At 39.4% G+C, this 21884-nt stretch overlaps 2 protein-coding genes across 3 annotated transcripts in view; one reads left to right on the top strand and one right to left on the bottom strand.

Annotated features, from left to right (window-relative positions):
• The window catches only part of CEP290 (centrosomal protein 290), a 101639-nt gene extending 82504 nt beyond the window's left edge, over window positions 1-19135 (bottom strand). The window contains exons 1-15 of one of the 2 annotated variants that reach the window (XR_003567340.1): window positions 19100-19135; window positions 18765-18848; window positions 16572-16695; window positions 16118-16195; window positions 12329-12398; window positions 11996-12042; window positions 11205-11348; window positions 9554-9607; window positions 8680-8832; window positions 7951-8133; window positions 7310-7399; window positions 5791-5913; window positions 4729-4852; window positions 3555-3727; window positions 2607-2769 (exon numbers count right to left, since the gene is read on the bottom strand). Coding sequence is in view for 1 of the 2 variants with exons in the window: in XM_027842499.1 (XP_027698300.1) it covers window positions 2607-2769; window positions 3555-3727; window positions 4729-4852; window positions 5791-5913; window positions 7310-7399; window positions 7951-8133; window positions 8680-8832; window positions 9554-9607; window positions 11205-11348; window positions 11996-12042; window positions 12329-12398; window positions 16118-16195; window positions 16572-16667 (1498 nt within the window). In the remaining variant the exon portion in view is untranslated. The remainder of the gene's footprint in view (window positions 1-2606; window positions 2770-3554; window positions 3728-4728; window positions 4853-5790; window positions 5914-7309; window positions 7400-7950; window positions 8134-8679; window positions 8833-9553; window positions 9608-11204; window positions 11349-11995; window positions 12043-12328; window positions 12399-16117; window positions 16196-16571; window positions 16696-18764; window positions 18849-19099) is intronic. The other variant, XM_027842499.1, reaches the window with a different exon arrangement.
• A 449-nt stretch (window positions 19136-19584) lies between these two features.
• The window catches only part of TMTC3 (transmembrane and tetratricopeptide repeat containing 3), a 52993-nt gene continuing 50693 nt past the window's right edge, over window positions 19585-21884 (top strand). Inside the window, exon 1 of the mRNA XM_027842540.1 lies at window positions 19585-19697. The gene's annotated coding sequence lies outside the window, so the exon portion shown is untranslated. The remainder of the gene's footprint in view (window positions 19698-21884) is intronic.

Raw genomic sequence — 21884 nt, 5'->3', positions numbered from 1 at the left:
TAATGTCTTCTACGAAGGGCAAGATGTGGAGAATAATGCCACCAATATGGAAACTTTCTTCTATTGGAGGAGGCAATGTGATGCATTGAAAAAAGTCAATACTGTACATACTGAAGCATTAAATAAACATCTCTAGTTGAATTTGTCATAGAATGTCATAACTTTAACATGTATGAGAGGCAGCTTGTTTATCTTTAAGGACCTCCCCTTTAGTTTTATTAAACTGAATGCTTTTTTTTAATTAACTAAAAGACACAAAAGGATATATTGACTATGAAGATAAGCTCCAGTCTAGAAAACTGCGAAAGAATGCCTTTTCTGTTGATGTTTTTAAGAAGGGTACCCTTGATAGAAGCACACATCATTCTCACAAATATTTTATAACTTAAAGTAAGTATATGAGACCACTAAGTCAGCTCCACCCCCTTTTTTGGTAAAAGTATCATCTTTCATTGCTTGGACTCTTTACCACTCTGAGATATCTTGAAGAAATTCAATCCACGTACACTTTTTAAATGAGTTTTGCTTCTACTCTGTTTAAATATTTGGGGCATGAGAAATATGAGCAAGTCCCTTAAGGGTTTGGCCAACACATACTAGTATGGGTTTTTCAGATCCAAGCAAGTTCTTTGGATCCACTGATATTAACCTAGAGGATTTGGGAGTATGTTTGGGTGCTGATGGCTACCAGACAGCAATTTTATTTTGCCAACAGAAACCTCACAGATAGTAAGACTCATCATATCCACAAACTGAAATTCTTCCCTTTCAGGTGGTTGTAACTGATAAAATTTAAACAATGTATATATAGCCTAATTCCAAGGGGATGTCACCAGCCAGAGATATGTAGCAATGTTGACCAACTATTGAGTTCAGGATGCATTAATGTCTGGGAAATATCAACATTGATGTAGAGGTCCCACCCCGTGGGTTCCATGCATCAAAAACCCAGGTAAGCAACAATAGTTATCTATGATATTCAAGGCACTGGGACAATCATGCAACAAAGCAGACCTGAGAATCTAGAACTTCCCTTGACCAGTATATGCTATTGATGAGAATAAATGTTGGAGCACTGAACCAGAGTAAGTATATTCTGGAATAACTGTCCTTGGATAATTAGCACTAAGTGGAGCTGACATATGTCTAAGAAGTAATACAGGACAAAAGAAAGAGGTGTGACTCCTGGAGATCCAAGTTTAGCTTTCCGGGGGCATCCTGCTATTGAGGGAATAGTAGAAGATGGAGCTACACCAATAAAGTACTGCAGGTAGAATACCACTGATGCAAGGCAGTTTAAAGAAATGGGTAATCTTCTAAGCTACAAAATAGCTGTAGAGAACTGCTGGGGTCCTATGAAGACAATCCACTGCAACCATCTGCTGCCCATATGAAAGTGAGCTAGACTCTCTCATGACAAGTAGGAAAACAGAGTCAAGGAAGTACATCCTAGGAAGGAATCACTGACCATTTGAAGATGGACACTCCTTGACAGATGAATTACTTTATGGAAAGAATCCACATCAACAATAAAATGCAGAGGAGATTATATGTTAATACCTTCTAGGGAACCGGTGAAGCTTGCTTTTTCCTAAGGCAGACCTCTCCCTGGATTGAGGTGGGGGGGAAGGGAGAAAGGGAAGGCAGAAGAACATGGGGGCAGGCAGCTGAATCCAAAGGAGAGATGAACCAGAGCTTCCTAATGCAGTCAGATACAAACTTCAACCTCAAGGATATCTATACTGCAGCTTACTGCAGCTTATAATCAACTCATTTTGGCTCTAGAGAAAGATATTTATCCTCACTGCAGAGGCAGAAATCACAAATATTATTTGGCCAGGTTACTATGGTAGAAATCAGGGAAAAGTGTGCATTTATTTAGAACTAAGTCTTGAAATGTGTTTTCTCATTCCTTTGGTCCCAATTAAACACTTAATTGATTGACTGATGTATTGCTTCCAGACCCTCTTCTTCAGTATATATTTGGCCAAGTCCAGCCACAAGTTAGGTTGGAGATGTTTAATGGTATACAGTACCTTCCTTTATCCGTTCTTCTAATTTGTTATTGAATTTAACTTTTGTTTCATCCAGCTTGTAAGGAACTTTTACAACGCAATACTTTTCCTTCTAATTCTCTAGAAAAGTACTTAAGTATAATACCTAATTCCTCATTGATGCCAGATAAATAAGATAAAATTGTATCATTTATTTAAGACTACATAAACAAGAAAATTTGTTTTGGTTATAATGAGTCAAATACATAAAAAGGATAGTTCTTTGAAACAGCTTTAAAGAAAATTTGTTAATATCATAAATTTATGTGAGTCAAGAGCACTTTGCTGATCAATTTAACCATGGGGAGGTATGGTATAAACACTACCAAGTTCTCAAAAAAAGTTAGTGAATAAATGAATTTACTTCTAACTTCTAATTACTCACATAGAAATTTATTATTACTATTAATAATAATGACGATAGCTAACATTTATGTAGCATTTACTATGTGCCAGGCACTGTGCTAAGTGCTTTACAATTAAAATATTTTCATTTACAAAACGTTGAGTAAAAAGTTACACTCTACAGAAAGTTTTTGAAATTTTTCTTACCCAAACGTTCCCGAAGGTCTTCATTTTCATCAAGGAAATCATTAATCTTTAATTCAAGTTTGTTCATTTCTGTAGTTAATGCTTCAATTTCTTGGTCCCTTATTTTGACTTGAGACTTATAAGTCTTTATTTCAGCAACAGCGTCTTCTAGACCATACAGTCCCTTTAGAATGAAAATGAATTTCTGATCTAATTTAAAAACACATAACTCACTTTTTATCTAAAATGTCTATAAAAACACAACAGAGGTTTATAGAATTCTCTAATCTTGTATTGTACTTTTATGTGTTTACTAATGACGTAATGAAGAAAAAGACTCAAATGGCGTGGCTTTGATAACAAGAGAATTTTAGCAGCAAAACAATGCAGAGATAATACTTATGAAACACTTATGAGAAGTAAAAAGAAAGAGAAGAGCCAGGAAATATTTCAGGAGAATACATTGGTACAAAGACACTGCTGAAGCGCCAAGGATATACCTAAGCTCCAAAATATTAAAAGCAAAAACAAGGGCTGTGTTTGTACATTAAATAACAAATTATTTCCAAAATCATTCTTACTATAACTTCAGGCATAATACATCAGTTATGGTCTAGCTCAACGTTGGTAAAATTGGCAAGGACTTCAACTAAATATAAATTGCGCTACGGATGCTGATTTTGGACTAAATACAGCTGAAGGCTGGAAATTAAAACCGCAGAGAGAAGCAGCTGCCCCCCAACTGTAGGTACACTCAACGGGTCAGAAAAGGTGACATCTTAGGAGTCTGTCAGAAGACTGCAATCACAGCACCAAAAAACTACCAGAGAAGAGAGCAATCTTTAAAAATATCTTTAAAATGTCAACCTGTCAGCTTTCAACAAAGATCACGTGAAAAGATAATTTAATTATAAAAAGTCAACAATAAAGACTGTCTAAGCTTCCTCTTCTGTAACATAAAACCCATACCGCTTCATAATCTTTCAGTCGCTTCAGAGCCTCGACAAGTTCTTTGTCCTTCTCCCTAGCGTCAGCTTCCGCCAGCTCTGCTGCCCTCTCCGCATCTTTGTTTTTCGTTTCTAAGTTTCGAAGCTTTGTTTGCATTTCTACAAAATGATTCATCTGAGACACGGATGAAGAACCTAGTGGATAAAAATCCAAATCACCGACAAACTAAAAGATGACACAGCTGAACACAATAACTCAACTAAAATACCACATGCTTACACTTTCTAAGTAAGATTTAAATAGATTTTTTTCCTCCTCCGAGTTTGACAATATTGTAAACAAATATTGAACTGACTGTTTACTACATGCAAGGGCCTAGCAATACAAAGAAATGCATAAAACACAGTCCTCGTCCTCAAAAACTTTACACTTCTGGTTGGAAATGTGACATTAACTGGCACGTTATATGATTTATATTAGTTATACTTCCTCTTATACCTTTTATGGATTTCTGTCCCATTAGAATGTAAGCTCCTTGGGGAAGCTAGGTGGCACCGTGGAAAGAGCACTGGCCCTGGAGTCAGGAGGACTTGAGTTCAAATCTGGCCTCAGACACATAACACTTACTAGCTCTGTGACCCTGAGCAAGTCACTTAACCCCAATTGCCTCACGAATAAAAAAAAAAGAATGTAAGCTCCTTGAGGGCAGGGAATGGTTTTCGCCTTTCTTTGTATCCCTAACACAATCACTGGCACATTTGTTGTTGTGCTGTTTCAATCACATCCAACTCTCTGTGACCCCATTTTGGGATTTTCCTGGCAAAGATAACTGGAGTGGTTTGCCAATTTCCTTCTCCAACTCATTTTACAGATGAGAAACTGAGGCAAACAGGGTAAAGTGACTTGCGCAGGGTCATAATATGTTATGTCAACAATTTCATCTATTGCTGTTGATCTGGTCCAAAGGATGAGAGACAACATCTAAAAGAAGAACTGATTAACAAAACAGCACCTTAAAATGTTAACTATACATTTGTTTAACTAATGACATGCGTGCAACAAATAATTTGGGAAAAGAAGAGAGAATTCAAATGTTTTTCAAATAGCGAAGGATCAAATCACAAATTTGCTGAGGTTTTGTGAGCACTCCCACATGTACGTAACACAGCCCATCAAAAATCATAGTAATAGTTACCTCTGTTTTGCCTGAGTTCACTTCTCAAGTTCTCAATAATCAGTATATTTGCTTCCATTTCTTTTGTGTACTGTTCTACTTGTTCAGTAAGCATCTTGATTTGACCATCTCTTTCTTGTATGCCCTGAAAAAAAATATATACTATCTGTATATGGCTTTGTTCTCTCGCTGTCAAATATGAATAAATCAGATCCTCAAATATATTATATTTTCTTTGGGGAGTCAGGGATGAAGTCTGATATTTCTTTGTATAACCAATGTTGCCTGGCACAATGTGAGAGATGTCACTGAGTATTTAATGAGCTAATTGATCAATTAAGGTTTTGAAAATACCTTGATTATACCATCTTAACTTTTGCTGGCTTCCTTTTAATTCCTTAACTCTTTTAATTCCTTAACTCTTTTTTCATTTATGCAAAACAAAATCAAAGTTATCTTTCTTTCTCATTGATACCTCATTTATTTTATGTCAATAAAAAATAAAGTGAATTTTTCTCCCTACAAGGTCTAATCTTGATCATAAATTAACTTTACCTTCCTGTGATTCTTTGTTATGCTTTCCTGAAGAATTCATTTTTCCACATTTCACCCCTCTTTTAAAAAAAAGGGGTATTTCTTTCTGGTAGTAATACTTTCTAGTATTATCCTTTTAAACACTAACAATCTTTTGCTTTCATTTATACAATGTTTAGATGAAACAAAGGATGAAAACTTAACTAACTTCCACACAACTAAATTCTATTTGGAAATGTATTCTTTTTGTCGTAATTACACTGGGTACAAACTGTTAGCCTCTCATGAAAAGGCAAGATCAGCCCCGGTTAAAATGCTAACAACATAATCCCATGCTAACATGGAATTAAAACATCTTAAAAGATATAAAAGGTTTTTACTAATTTGAAAGTTAGCAATTATACCAGACCATCCACAAATAAATAACACATTTTGATTAAATTGTGGCTAAAAGAGAAACCATTAAAATAAATCAAAATATGGCACTAACAAAATAACCATCAAATTTCTGAAAATATTGGGAAAAAATGGAACTGTGAAGATTTTTACCTGTTGTAGAGCAATAACATTATTTTTGTCAGCATCAAGTTGGGCATTTCTAAGTTTCTCTCTCAAATTACACAGCATTTGTTGATATTCGATTATTTCATCATCTTTAGAAGCCAAAATTCTCTGCAAAAAGAATGTCGAATTTTCTCAAGTCTGGAATAACAAATCCTTGCTTATTTTACTCTTTATTAGGCAGCAATTTTACACCTTTAAGAAATAGTACGTGTCAATCCCTTTTCTTTATCTAATTCCCAGTGGTTAATAGCTCGGTTTGTTGCTGTTGTTCATTCATTTCTGTTCTGTCTAAATCTTCACGACCCTATTTGGGGTTTTCTTGGTAAAGATACTGGAGCGACTTCTCATTTCCTTCTCCAGATCATTTTAAAGATGAGGAAACTGAGGCAGACAGGGTTAAATGACTTGTCCACGGTCATACAGCTAGGAAGCGTCTGAGGCCAGATGAGTCTTCCTGACTTCAGGCCCAGTTCTCTACCCACTGTGCCCTTGAGCTGCCCCTAAACACATTTCCATATTTGTCGTTCAGTTGTTTTTAGTGTGTCTGACTTTTCGTGCCCCCATTTGGAGTATTCTTGGCAAAGATACTAGTCAGCCATTTCCTTCTCATCTGACAGACAAAACTGAGGCAAAGTTAAGTGATTTTCCCAGTGTCACCCAGCTACTAAGTGTCTGAGGCCAGATTTGAAATCAGAAAGTCTTTGTGACTCTAGGCCAGCACTCTTATCTACTGTGCCACGTAGCTACCAATCAAACCAGTCATACTTGCACAGGATAACCTCTCTCGTTTATCCTTTCTTATAACTTAGTATTGATTTTAACTTCTGGTCTTACTTGCACAGATAGCTGATTCTGAAAAGACAGATGTTTGTGTTCAGTTTTCTATCTGCTAACATACAAACAGTTTTTAATTTCCGTGTTGTTCAGAGCTCATCACCTCCAGACTCTTCTCAAAGAAAAAATTCCTGATGACTTCTTAATGAAAAGTAAGTAGTGAAAAGAGCCCTAGCCCTAGCCAAAAGCCCTGAGTTCCAATCCCAATTCTGCCACTTACTATCACCTTGGTGAACTGAAGTAATTCACCTTTCTACATCTCAGTTTCTTTATCTGTAAAATGAGGGTTAGATGACCTGGCAGGTCTGTTCCTCATCTCAAATGAAGATGCTGAATTCCAAGATTCTTGGATCTCCAACAGAATGAAACACGAAGACTTTCTAGGGGGTCAGAACCTACCAGAGTGCCACTGGAATGGAGGTCCCCGAATCAAGGTCATGCCATTAAGAGGCATTAGGAAAGAGCTTCCATGAAGGATGAAACCTACAAATACACACATACACACAAACAACCCCACACCTCTGTGCACGTGTATACGTGTGTAGGTACATACGTATGTTTTTATACAATTAAGTAGCTGGCATAAGCATTTTTATAAAAGCTAGAAATTGTGAAGAACATTGCCTAAAATTAGACCCAAGTAAACTGCATAACGATTTTGAAGAACTACCTTCCATTCCTCAACCTTTGCATTAACAGCAGCCAGGACGGGATCATCTTCTTCATTTTTTGCTTTCAGAAGTTCTGTAAGTTCCTGTACCTGAAAATGACCAATTTGACAAGTCTGAAATAATGCCTTTTTTTTTTAAAGTGCAAATAAACTAGAAAGAGTAGATTTAGATGTACTACTATTTCTTTATGCTGGCACAGACTGGCTGAGTGAGTCACATAACTTCTCAGTGCACTTGGTAACTTTTAAAAGATTCTAAGTTGCAGAGAAGGTGCCAACTTGCATTTATGAGGGAAATTCCTTACCTGGGACTTTCCTATGCAAAAAAAAAAAAACACAAAAGTCCAGTCCCTATCCCTGTATATACTATCTCTGAAACAACTACATATTTATTCATCCTCGATTATAAGAACATTCAATATATTTATTTTTTAAATTAATTCAATTTCCTCTAAATAGTTTGACCAATGATCGTTTTCTGGTGGTTCCACTATAGTTCTGTCCATAATTAAGTGAAATTAATAAAATTTCTGATTTCATATAGCAATTTTCAAAATTAACTTTATTGTTAGTGTCAAAATGACAAAGCTTCCTCCATACCATTATTTGGAAAGACAAAATAAGTTAAAAATAATTCTTACCTGAAGCCTACTATGGTCCCTTTCTTTTTTTAACTGATCCATTAGAGTATCAGTTTGCTGAACAATAATTTTCATCCTATTATATTCATCAGTCATCTTCTCCATTTCCTGCACTGATTCTTCCAAGTTCTTTCTCATTTCTTGATTCTGAATTTCAATTTTCTCATTCGCTTCTGTTAAATTCTTTCAAAGAGAGGAATTACAGAAAGAGTAACTGATACCATTTTGTGAACATAGTTAAAGTAATTTTAAATCTTATAGTTGAACTGTATTAATAAGAAAGGGGGACCTTCTGGATAATCACTAGAGAAGAGACACCTTCTCTATCCAGGTCTTTAGCTTGAATGTAGATGGACATTTACCAATTAAAGGAAAGAAAAATGAAAAAATTGAGCACAGAGGCCCTACTATAAGCTTCACAGTGCTGGTCCTAAGGTAAACCTAAACAAGCTAGGCAAGGGGGGGTAAAGGAGCTACAACATTTATGGACTGATTTATTTCCTGTTTTTAAAGTGAGCATTTTAAAAATATTAATTCTGGCATTAATACTAATCTGATAGGTTCCTTTACGTGGGAGAAAAAATAAATCATAAACAATTCTTACCTGAAGGTCTCAAATCACTGAAAGCTCAAGAATATAAAGTCCAGATCAAATTCATTCGAAAAAAATATCATTTTTAAAAGAATACTCTTTGAAATTTACTCTTTAAAAAGCAAACTTTTTTTTACCTGAATTTCATCCAGATACTGCACAAGTTCGAAATTTTTTTTAGACAACTGTAATCGATAATCACTATCTTCTCCTCTCCTGGACATAAGTGTTTCCTTTTGTGAATCTATTTGTTTCTGATAATCAATTATGTCTTGACGAAGCTGTTCATTCTGCATATAAACCAAAGACCCCAACCCACCCCAAACACTATTAAAATTACTTACAATAAAAATTATTCTCTAAATAATGGCCCCATTACTTATGTCTTTAAATGCCCGTATTTTCTAAATCCTTAAATCCTCACCTTTTTTTTCAGATGTTTGTTCTCCAAAAAAGGATGGTAAAAAGTTAATAGAAATAAAAAGATCAATATTTAAAATGAAATAAGAAAAAAAGATAAATAAAACATTAAATGTGCTATTCTAGATAACCAAAGAATGCAATATTATTAGTTATTAAAGAAAACAAGTAAAAGGTGATTCCCTACCTTAAAAACAGATGGAACAAACAATAAAAATAATAAGTAAAATATTTCCAAAATTTGGGAGATTTCAAGTGACTGAAACTTTTAACTGACTGGATAAAATTAGATAAATAATAACTTAAGTTTGGTCATATGCCATAAAAATTACCATATGATAATCAATTTGTAAGCAAAACTTGTCCATTTATTACTGAGAGCTGACAGCATTACTTAGTATCTCCACTTCTCAATTCGTTTCTAAGTCTTTGAGAAAAATTCACATAAAAACTAGTGAGTTTAAAAAGAACAGGTGCTTAGAATACATGTTTTGAAAACAATTCGAGTTCACTAAGGTACTCCTAACTATTAACTTCGTAGAATCACCAATAATATATAGAATGATGTCCCATTTATTTATTTTTACCAACCTCTCTCCTTAATTTGCTGTTTTCATTTTCTGCTTCTTCATTACGAAGAGCCAACTAGAATGACATAAAAAGGAAGTTGTTTATAAAACCAACTAAAATTAAAAGCTAGAAGCAATTTTATTATGAAAATTGTAGTAGTCAACCTTATGAAATTGAGATAAAATTCTCCTTCCAAAAAGTCAATTCTTATCTCATGACTTCAATTCTATCTGAAATATGAATACTAAACTGAACCTTTGGGAAACCACTTAGGAATTAAATGAAGTAAATAAACATGAGCACCACAAATTTTGGGGGAGGGGGAATACTTTTTTTTTGCTAAAGAAATTAAAACTAATAACTGGTATGATGATCAGTTTTTAGTTTAAGAAGTACTGTTATCTGCTAAACCTTAAACACTTTTTTACTCTCAATAAACACTAACTAGGGAAATAGTATCCCTAAAAATGGTATTATTTTTCGGTGACATGGCTTCACTTGCAGTGCTTATTATCCCCTAAATGAGCAAACGGTTATGATTATAATAGCAGTGAAATCTTATTTTCTCATTCTCTAGAGCCTCCACTATTCTTTCCTTTATTCCTTTTTTTCCTTCTCTCTGACCAAAGACAAGATCCCAGATGCTCAAGCCACTGTGCAGCTAGCCCAAACTAGAATTCATGCACTAGCTTCATAAGAGTGGAAACCTCTGGAAAGCGCAAAAGTCATTAGTCACTATGGTTAATGGTAAATATCAAGGATGCCCCCACAACACTGTTACCCACTCTGCTTTCTTTAGGCAATATACCAGGGTTTACAATAACTGCAAGAGAGACTGGCCTTTATATAGAAATATCTGTTGTGCCTACCTGAAACAGTCACACTATATGAAATGAAGACATGACCAAGGTATGGGCAAGGTGGGGGAAAGGGAGTTTTTTGTGATTGGTCATGTGATTTCAACTCCCCAAATAAATGCTGAAATACAGACTGGTCAAGTAGCTAGATCACAGTACAGGAAGGAAACACAGAGATTGACAACACCTTAAGCCAATATAATACTAAAAGTGAGTAAATCTTCTTCACAAATAGCAAACTGGGTAGCCAATAATTATCAATAAAGCTATATACCTCTCTTCACTTACACAGCACTTTTAGGTTTGCAAAGCACTTTACAAATATTGTCTCATTTTATCCTCATAAAATCCCTAGGAAATATTATGATCCCCATCTTACCAATGAGGAAACTGAGGCAAAGAGCTTAAGTGTCTTGCCTAGAGTCCCATGGCTAGCAAGTGTCTAAGGCAGAATTTGAACTCAGGTCTCCCTAACTCCAAATCCACCTACTTGTCCTATATATCTTTTTATTTTTATATAATGCTCAATATGCTTAATTTTAAAATAATGATTTTGCTAATCCTTATAATAATATATATCTATTAATACCATTTTAATAGATAAGGAAAGCTTCAGAAATATTGAGTGACTTCCCCTGGGTTACAGAGCCACTGCCAGAGGTAGGATTCAAACTCAGATCTTCTGACTCCAAGATCAGTCTTCTTTGCATAAATTCCTGTCCCTCCAGGGAAACACCATCAAGACACCCCACTTAACCACCAAGCAAAGCTAGACTTCAGAGAAATTTGGAGAACATAAATGGAAGGTTCCTTACTTGTTCATTGACTTTTTTCTCTTTTTCCATCTCTTTTTCCAAATCCTCTAATTCTCTGTCTTTCTGTTCCAGTTGTTTTTCTAGCTGGCGAATTTCATCTCGCAAAAACCGTGTATCCCGACCTCCTGCAGACTGCTGTGCCATCTTAAAACAAAATAAAAATTTATTTGTCTGAATACAACTTCTGAGAATGAATAGCCAAATACAATGACAAATCAGATTTTATCTAGCTAATTAATCAAAAGAACTTCAGAGTCTATAATGATAGAGAATAACAAAAAGACTAATTTAAAAATTTAACTGATTTCAGTGACTACAGTTAAACTCATATTAATTTAGCAGACTTTTTTAATGGAACTAAATAAAGCCTTTGCTTAAAAGCCACCAGTTTCCAAACTGTTCTATGAAACAATTCAAATTAGTTTCATGAAGAAAAGAAGTCATAATGGCGAATGAGCACACACTGCAAATCGGTATGTCTGAGGAATCACCTTCAAACAGAAATGAAAAATCACCAGATTGGTCAAACCTAATTAAGGGGCCCAAAGAGTGATTCTCAATGGTCCAGAATCAATCACAACCGGTGTTATATTTATGCTCAGTCTGGCTCATCTGACCATATAGATGCCAACACAATCTGTTTACAATGAATATTTCTGCCTCAAGAGAAACTGCTAAATATGAACACAATGAGATTCATGAGACTTCCTAGTCAATCAAGAATAACAGGTTTCATGTTAATGATGTTAATGATTAAGATGTGACTATTACATAATGCATGGTAGACATACCTCAAGCTCATTTTCCAGTTTCATTACTTTAGTTTTTAATTGATTTTCTGTTGAAAGAAACCAGAACAAATATTTCACTTCATTGAATTTACTAAGAAATACATTTTAAAATATATTTCCCTGTCACCAGAAAAATATGGTTTTTTTTTCAATCAGATGAAGCTGATCAGATGATAGAGAAAAGTCGCTCCTGTGAGTTGGCAGCATAGGAGGCACTCAGCCGCAACGCTCCGACAAATGACACGTAATTCTTTGTTGAGTCTGGAAAATCAATTCCTTCCTCATTATTCAAAATGTCATTATTCATTTTAAACCTTTTTGCCAGGTACTTACCAAATTTGGCCTGCTCCTCTCCAGCTTTTTCTACTTCTTCTAAAGCTAATTCCACTTCTTGAGCTTTCATCTAAACATGATAAAAGAGATGGAATATGATTTGTTATCCACTTTAGGGGGACCGCTTGGAACCCCCCTTTGACATTTTCCTCTAATTCCCATAAATGATAAGCTACTATCAAGCTGAAGAAGTAGTTCCTTTTTAATATTGCTCAGATCCACCAAGCCACCTTTTCTATTAAAAAGATTAAAATTTTCTATTTGACTTTAAAACACCTCCCATCCTGGCCCCTCTCTACTTTGACAGTTTTCTTATACTCTACTTCCTTCCATATAACCTAAGCCAACAATACTGGCATTTTTATTATTCCCTGCATGTTTTTTCACTGGCTGTTCTTTATACCTGGGAATACTTTCCTGCCTTCGGGGAGTTGACATTTTAACGCAAGAGACATACAAACAATTTAATTAGAAATAAGATCTATAGATCTGTACATAGATTGTTGATCTATCTATAAATCTATCTATACAGGGTAAAGAGAGGTAACCTCAGAGTGAAGGCATCAGCAATGGGGTGGAGGGGTTTTACAGGAAAGGCCTCTTACAGAAGATGTTATTTGAGCTGGGTCTCAAAAGCCATGGAATCCAGCAGGCAGAAATGAGGGGGGAAAGTATTCCCAGGTATAAAGAACAGCCAGTGAAAAAACATGCAGGGAATAATAAAAATGCCAGTATTGCTGGCTTAGGTTATATGGAAGAAAGTAGAGTATAAGAAAACTGTCAAAGTAGAGAGGGGCCAGGATGGGAGGTGTTTTAAAAGTCAAATAGAAAATGTTAATCTTTCTCCTTTCTTTTCATCCTGTTAGGAGCTCAGAGTTGTTAAATCATGGACCATTGTATAAACTTGGCTCTTGGGAGTTATGGATTTATAATTTAATTCTTTCCCCTTTGTAGAAATGTTTATCAGTATGTTAGGATTTGCATTAAAAATTAATTATCCATTCACAGAACTTATTATTAGTTTATATGAGCAAATTGCACTGCACTGGAAATTATCCTAGAAGCAATCCTCATTAAATGCCTCTCTTCTGAGGATATATGTTCATTCGTGTGTGTGTGTGTGTGTGTGTGTGTGTGTGTGTGTGTGTGAGACACAGAGAGAAAGACAGAAAGACAGACAGACAGACAGACAGAGATTGAGATCCAATCCACCTCAAGTCCATATAAACCAAAGATCCAAATGTACTATTTAGAAAGAGGAGTTAAAATAAACTGAAACCCCTTCCCCCAGAAGCGTTAATCACACCAGGGTCTTGTTCCTATAATCCATCCAGCCCACAACAGTCAGATTAATCCTCCTAAAGCAGAGCTCTGAAAGACAACATAAGCCATTACATTACATGGTAATGACTTCCTAATTAAAGCCATCTTGTAAATTAAGGTAATTATGCCACAATAATAACTGACATTTATATAGTATTTGAAGTCTTACAACATGCTTTACAAACATGATCTCATTTGATCCTCTCAACAACCCTGTAGAATAGGCCTTAAATATCAGCTTCTAGATGGAAATTTCCTACTGATACAGAAAATCAGAGAGAGTCCATGGGGAATGGCAGAAAAGTTACCAGAGCCAAAAGACCTGGTTCTGAATCTTAGCTCAGTACGGCCTTGCGTAGGTCACTGTGAATCTGTTTCCTCAACTATAAGATAAATGAAGAGACTGAACTAAATAGTTTCAAAAGGCCCTCCTAACTCTGAATCTAATAATGATATCATTATTTTATTCTCCTGTTCAAAAATCTCCACAAAATTCTGTCCTTATTATGAACAGCCTAAAATCTAGATAGAGGTTCAAGGTCCCCTGCAATCCACTCTCATCCTGTCCCTCAAACCTTAGAACCTGTGCCACTATCCAAGCTCAACTAAGCCACACACTGCTCCCAAACACAACAATTTTGCTTCTAGGGCAAGGTCCTGAGCACCTTCTGAAAACCCTCTCTGTTCCTCCCCACTTACCTCAGTCCCACTCATCCAACAGAAGAAGCAAGGAAGATTTTATTTTTACCTTTGTACACAGTACCTACTACTACTATACTAAGTACCTTGTACCCCAACCCAAGTCCTTTCAAGTGCGCCAAACCACAGTGACTTCTCCTCACTCTAAACACGTGCAGCCTATGGTCAATATGACTATCAAATCAAATAATATTTGTAAAAAAAGCACTTAACAGTGCCTGGGACATAGTATGTGCTCTACAAATACTTATTCCCTTCCTTTCTCTTCCCTCTCTCCTGACCATCTGCACAGCTCTCTAGGCACTTAGTTACGGACTACTTTATATTATTAATCCTTTTATCTCTGCTGTTTCTCTCCAGTTAGAAGGTAAATTCCCTGACGGCAGCAGTGTTACCTCTTTGATTATGCATGGTCCAGCACAGTGTCTCGTAGCAAACGGTACTAAGCACAGTGTGCTTTACAGTCTACAAAGCATTTTTTGCACAGTATCTCTTTTTGTCTGACCATTCCTTCACTGACTACTTTGTTGACTGGTTCTATCTTCTCCTGCCTTCAACATGGGTATCCCGAATGTCTCTATTCTGGCCCTGACCATCTCCATCTCCATCTCCATCTCCAGCTCTCTCTCTCTCTCTCTTCCCCCCTCTCTCTCTCTCTATCTACCTATCTCTCTTTCTCTCTCTCCTCTCTCCCTCTCTCTCCCCTCCTTTGGAGATCTCATTCAATTTTAAGGCTCCGATGATCACTTTTCCAAAGATCACACGCAAATCTTCACCTCTAGTAGCAACCTCTCCCCACAGCTCCAGTTCCATATTTGATTATTTACTGACTACATTCCTGGATGCTCTACTAGCACTTGAAAGCTCATTACCTTCCCCAAAAAGACCCTGCCCATCTCCCGCCCTTTTTATTTCTGTGGAGAATACTACCAGTCTCCCAGGCACTGAGGCTCAACATCAGTTATCTTTCATTTTCCTTGGTCCTTCACCCCACACTTGGTCAACCATAAGCCCTGCTGATGCTATCTCCTCAATGTTGTGTTTTCATTCCCTTTTCCATTGCTACTGTTCTTGAAAGGTCCTAGTTCGGGTCCTCGGAACCTCTCCCAGACCACAGTAATAGCCTTTGGGAATCTTCCTGCCTCCATTATCTTCCCTCTTCAGTTTCATATCACTCAAGTAAGTTTTCTAATATATTTCTTCGAGTGTCTACTTCTTACTTAAAAGACTTTCAATGGCTCCATCTTGTCTCCCATATAAAGCGTCTTTGATCTTGCTATTCAAAACCCACCATGATCAAGCTCCAACCTATCTAAGTGGCCTTTTCTTCTATCACTCCCCTAATATCCTCTGTGTTCCAGCTAGTCCAGGTTATATGCCTCCTTTCCTATCTCCTGGCCTGGATTCATATTGTCCCCCAGGCCAAGAATGGATTCTCCCCAAACCTATTTCTGCTGATTGAAATCCTTCCCTTCTCTTCTGCAAAGGCCAATTCAAATGTTACCCCTACACAAAGCTTCCCGGAGCCCTCCAACCATAAATGGATCTCTCCCACCTCAAATCTTCACATCACTTTCAAATTCTTTTTCAGTAATATGTGTACATGTGACAGAGTCTATCTTGTTTTTTTTTCTTATTATTCCTATTGCCCTGAAAAACTGGGCATTTAATTAATGATAATAGAGTTGAGTTTCACCAATATTTGGTAATGGTGTGGTCTAACAACTCCCCTCAAGTCCAGTCAGGATTATTCTGCTTGATACAAACCTTCATTAAAGACTGAGTAATTCGGAAAAGATGTACCACATTTTCTTGATTTTCGTCTTTTAGGTCTTTTACTTCAACCTAGGTAAACAAAGCAGCAACCGTTGTTCATTATTCCTTTTTTAAAAATTTCATTAATACTTTTGTTCTTCATATTTCACTCCTCCCCACTGAACCCTCCCCTGAGACAAAGAAAAACAAAACAAACAAACAAAAATACACAACAGAAGATGGCATCTGACTGAGCATATAGTATTATGTTCTAGCAGTCCCTCACTTCTTCCCTGAGGAAGAAGGTACGCTCTATTATCAGTTAATGGGAATTATTTTCTGCATAAAACTTAAGTTAATCAAATATAATAGTAAAAGGGTCCTTCCAGTTTTAACAATTCAGAAGTCTATGACTTTTTAATGTATTTTACTTTAGCCGTGAATATTTTAACACATTAAAAAATACCTTAGAGAGAGAAACCAGCAAATCATCTGCCAATTCTTCTTGGCGAGGCAAGTCATCTGGGTTAACTCTTTGTATCGTTTTCCAGTCCAAAGGCATCTTGACTTTTTTCACTGTGTCCACTGACCTACAACAATATATACTCATCAGCATGTCTTTAGTAAATAGAACTGATATACAACATAGTTCCCTAAGAGTCACCCCTGAAGAGGTGGAGTTCCATGATAAGTCAGTAACCTTACACACAAACAAAAGAAAACAGGAAATTGGGCAAAACTCACTAAAACAAAATTAAGAGATCAGCTAGAGTTAGAAACAGTCAGGCACAGTGGAAAGAGTGCTGGATGTCAAGTCAGAGGACCTGGGTTCAAATCCTGGCTTTGTCATTTACCACCTGTGTTACCTTGGGTAAGTCATTTAACCTACTGGGCCTCAAGTTCTCATCTATAAAATGAGGAAGTTGGACTAAGTGATCTTTTCTAGCTCTAAATTTATAACCTTCTATTGCAGATCTGTACTTAACATCACAATGATGTGAATAAAGAGGCGAGTTAGACTTATTCTCCTAAGCTCCAAAAGGAAAAACTATGAGGAATGAGAATTATTGGCAGAGGCAAACTTGATGTTAAGGAAAAATTTCCTAACAATGAGAACTATAACAACAACAATAATGATAATGACAAGGCCAGACTTGGTGATCAATGTGGATTATGCAAAAAAATGGTACAGATAGTGAAACACATCTGTGAAAACTTAGCACCCACGGAACACCTAGCAACACTCAACCAGCTAGTTAGAATTATGCATCAGAAACCTACTATCTTTCATGGATTAACAGACAACAAATCTCTATATCATACATACCTCCAAATATCCTAGAGATCTCCACAGACCAAAACAGGAATTGTCATCACAGACCAAACTGCTATGTATCCCAAACATCCCAAATATAACTTATTCATAAAAATGTTTTTAATAGGGGCAGCTAGGCGGCACAGTGAATAGAGCACCAGCCCTGGAGTCAGGAGGACCTGAGTTCAAATGCAGCTTCAGACATATAACACTCACTAGCTGTGTGACTCTGGGCAAGTCACTTAACCGCAAATGCCTCACCAAAAAAAAAAAAATGTTTTTAATAGATGCTACCGTCACAAATACTTATAATCACTAAACTACATGAGAAAAACAGCTTTCAAAATATAGAGACCTGGTTCAAGTGGAAATGGGACTAGGTGCATGAAATTCTAGTTGTCCCGCCCTCTACTGTATTTGTACAAATAAAGTTTTAGGAGGCCTACAGAGCACTGGACAGCTAGATGGACAGAGCACCAAGCCTGGAGTCAGGAAGACCCCGGTTTAAACCTGGACTCAGACACTAGCTATGTGACCCTGGGCAAGTGACTTAACCCTGTTTGCCTTAGTTTCCCCATCTGTAAAATGAGCTGGAGAAGAAAATGATAAATCACTCCAGTATCTGTACCAAGAAAATCTCACATGAGGTCACGACAACTAAACAACAACCCACCAAAAAGATGAAAAGAAAATAGAATAATAATCACAATAATACCAACTCAAATGTTTATAGCACTTTAAGGTTGGAAAAGTGTTTTTACATGTGATCACTGTTTCTCACAACAACCTTGTCAGGTAGAAGCTATTATCAAAACCATTTTACAGATGAAAAGACCGAGGGTCTGAACGACAACTTGCAGAATTCGAACCCAAATCTTCCTAGCTTCAACACTTTTCACTCCCATACGTTGTCTCTCTCCAAAAGTTGCCACAAGGGGCAGTTAGTTTCCCCTCAATGGGATCTTCCCCTTGTAAGAAAAGATATTTAAGGGAATTCCTTACCAAATCAAGACCTGAAGCATTCATAAGCACCCATTAGGTGCCAGGGCATGGTGCGAAATTTTGGGCAAACAAATACAAGCAAAAACAGCACACACCCTCAAGGATCTCAGTCTAATGAGGAGGGAGGGGGAGCAGCAGAAAGTAACTGTGTTACACACCAGCCACCCGCAGGATACATTGTAGCTAAGCTTGGAGGGAAGGCACCCCATCCCCCCACCCCCCACCCCTTCAGGGGGCTGGAATTGGCTGAGACCTTGGAGGTAGCCAGGGGCAGAGGCGAGGCAGGTGAGAGGTCCGCTCCTAGGGGACAGCCCGTGAAAACACGCGGGGTCCGGTTCTTACCAGCTCTAATTGGCGTGGGGGGCGGGGGTCACTCGCTAAATTAAGGGTGAGCCTCCTTAGCCCTGGTTATGCTTCACTCTGCGCCTGGTAAGAGATAACGAGATCACGGATTTAGAGCTAGAAGGAATCCTCAGAGATGCCCCCGTTGTTTTACAGAGGGGAAACTCAGGCCCGGAGATGCCTCCGCACCTCTCACCCCTTCAGGCTGCCCGCTAATCCGGCCCTCGGGAAGCTGCATCCGCCGGCGGGCGCACGGGGTTCAACATCGGGGTAGGGGCACCTGGAGGGGGGAAGGAAGGGAGAGTCGGGAGGGCTCCCCGGCGCAAGGCACTGACCGGTGACTGGAGGCGGCGGCGGCGGCGGGAACGTCCCGCAAGGCCCCCCGCCCTCCTGGAGGAGCCTCGGTCCTCTCTCAGCCCGGGCCGCCGCGCCCGCGCCGCGCCTCCACCGCGGGTCTACTCCAGAGAGCGCCAGAGGCAGCACCGGCTGCTAGGCGACCCGATGGTCCCCACCCCGTCTCGTAGGTGTGAGCAGCGCCACCCCCTCTCCAGCTCAGGCTCGACCCAGAGTCCCGGATGCAGGGCTGCTGAACGAGCCTACATTTCACGACCGCAGGACGATGCTTTACGGCCCCAGCCCGAAGCGAGGCCTCAACGCCGCTGGTGGGGACAGGAGATGAAGCGAGGACTCCGATTCCCAGAGTGCACCGCAGCCCGGAGGGGATGCGCTGCGCTTCCTGGGAGATGTAGTCCCGGGCGAGCGCACGGAGCTGGGCAGTTCCCGGCGTGCCGTGCGCCGAGTCTGAGGAGTGTGAGGAGCGTCCCTGGCGTGTCTCTGGCGGCGCTCGCTCGCAGCGGGGCGGGAGGAGGTTCCAGCGGGACCGGCGTCCGGAGAGGGCTTTCCGCGTCTCCTCAGCCACTCCGCGGGGGACAGGTAAGGAGCGGCTGGCGCGGGGCTTGGGGCGCAGGGCCGGGCGGTCGCCTCTTCCCTATGCCCAACCGCGGCCTCCTTCTGCTCCCCCTCTCCTTCATCCTTCTCAGAGGGCGGGGGGGAGGGGAGTTGTGGGGGAGCAGCGCCCCTCTCCCCCTCCCCCACGCCCCGGGCCCTTTTTGACTGTAGTCTGGGCTGGGCGAGAAAAGTTTCTCCTGCCTCAACTAACTGGGCGAGGAAATGGGGCCACCTGGTGGAGACTGGGGGGGAGGGGAGAAGAAAGCTCCCCTGCCCCCCCCACCCCCGGCCCCCCCCCCCTTACCTCCCCCCCCCCCCCCAGCCGCCCCCCCCCCCCCCCCCAGGAACGGACTCTCTGCTTTGTGAGATAGTGGATTAGAGTCAGGAAGACTTGGTTTCCAGTCTCCTTCCTAGCCCGTGCCCCTTGCCCCTGGGCAGGACAGGTCCAGAGAGGATTCTTTAAGCTCCTACTGTGAGCCAGGCACGATGCTACTCAAGTCGTAGAGTACAAATTATAACAGCTAGCGTTTATGTTGAGCTTCTTGTGTGCCAGGTATTGTGTTATTGAGTGCTGGGATACAAATTATAATGGCAAGCATTTATATGGTGCCTACTGTGTACCAGGCGCTGTGCTAAGCTAAGTGCTGGGTATACAAATAATAACCACCAACATTTTTATGGCGTCTACAATGTGTCAGCACTGTTAGCCAAGTGCTGGGGATACAAATTATAACGGCTAGTATTTATATGGTGCCTACTGTATGCCAGACATTGTACTAGCCAAATGCTGGGGATAAAATAATAGCAACTTGCATGTACATAGTATCTACCTTATGCCATACGCTTTGCCAATGTGATCTCATTTAATCCTCACAACAACTCTAGGAGATAGGTGCTATTATCCTCATTTTGCAGGTGGGAAAGTTGAGTCAAACAGGTTAAATGGCTTGCCCAAAGTCATACAGCTTGTAAGTCAGAGGCTGGATTTGAACTCGGGTCTTCCTGACTAGGGAAAGGTGAGGAAGGGAGAACTGTGGGGATGTAGCAGGCACTATGTTAAATTCTAGAGATAGAGAAATAAGCAAACAATGTAGTATCTAACCTGAAGGACTTTACATTCTGAAGGAAGAATGAAAAATGGCCAGGGGTCATTGCTGCATGATTTGGAAATGGCACCCGGAAAGCTCTCCTATTTGAGCTCAGAGTCCCAGGGGCAGAGTTTAAACTCTGGTAGGAAGGAAATGACCAGACCGTAGGCAGTGAGGCAAAGTAGGATAGTTTAGGGAGGGAGAATTGGGGAAGGACATTAGCCAATAGGTAAATTGGATAGACTGCATTTAGGCAGTGGCACCTGAGCTGAGCTTTGAAGGAAGCCAGGGATTCTGTGAAGGTGAGGACCTACGAAGGCTTGGAGACAGGAAATGGAATTTCTAATACAAGAAACAGCAAGCCAGGCGGTTTGACTGGAACGTAGAGCATGTGAAGGAGAGTCATGTGCGGTGAGTCTAGAAAAGTATATTGGAGACATTGTGAAAGAAAGGAGAATGAGGTTTGGTTTTTGTTTTGTTAACCCAGGCAAGAGGGAACCACTGGAGCGTCTTGAGCAAGAGGGTGACATGGATACACCTGTATTTTAACAGCTTTGGAGAAGGGGGGAAGACTGAAGAAGGCAATTGGCAGTAGTCTGGTCGGTTGGCAGAGAAGTGATGAGAGCCTCCGTTAGGCTGATAACCATGGGAATGGAAGGAAGATACATTGTGGCTGTAGTATTAACAAGAGTTGACCTCAAGAGTTGAAGACAACTCCTAGGTTACAGACTGGAGTGCCTAGAACAAGGGTGGAGAATCTGCAGCCTCTAGGTCCTCAAATTCGACCCTTTGACTACTGTGAAGTTTGGATTCAATCAAAGGGCTGCACTTGAGGACCTAGAGGGTCGCATGTGGCCAGGTTCCCCACGCCTGGCCTAGAAGGATAGCTTTACCCTCAAACAGAAATGGGCAAGTTAGAAAAAGAGGACAGTGATGGGGAAAGATAACAAGGCTTGTTTTGGATATGATGAGTTTAAGGTGCGTGTAGAATACCCACTGGTGATAAGGGGAGATAGGGCTGTGTATGTTTGAGTATAAAAGATATAAATAAAATCTGTAAGTCATCTGCATAGAGGTGATAATT

The sequence above is a fragment of the Vombatus ursinus genome, unplaced genomic scaffold (genome assembly GCF_900497805.2).
Source record: "Vombatus ursinus unplaced genomic scaffold, bare-nosed wombat genome assembly UNPS02014874.1, whole genome shotgun sequence".
NCBI classification, from domain to species: domain Eukaryota; kingdom Metazoa; phylum Chordata; class Mammalia; order Diprotodontia; family Vombatidae; genus Vombatus; species Vombatus ursinus.
Note: the sequence above shows the minus strand (reverse complement) of the source record. Positions and strands in the feature narration are given on the sequence as shown.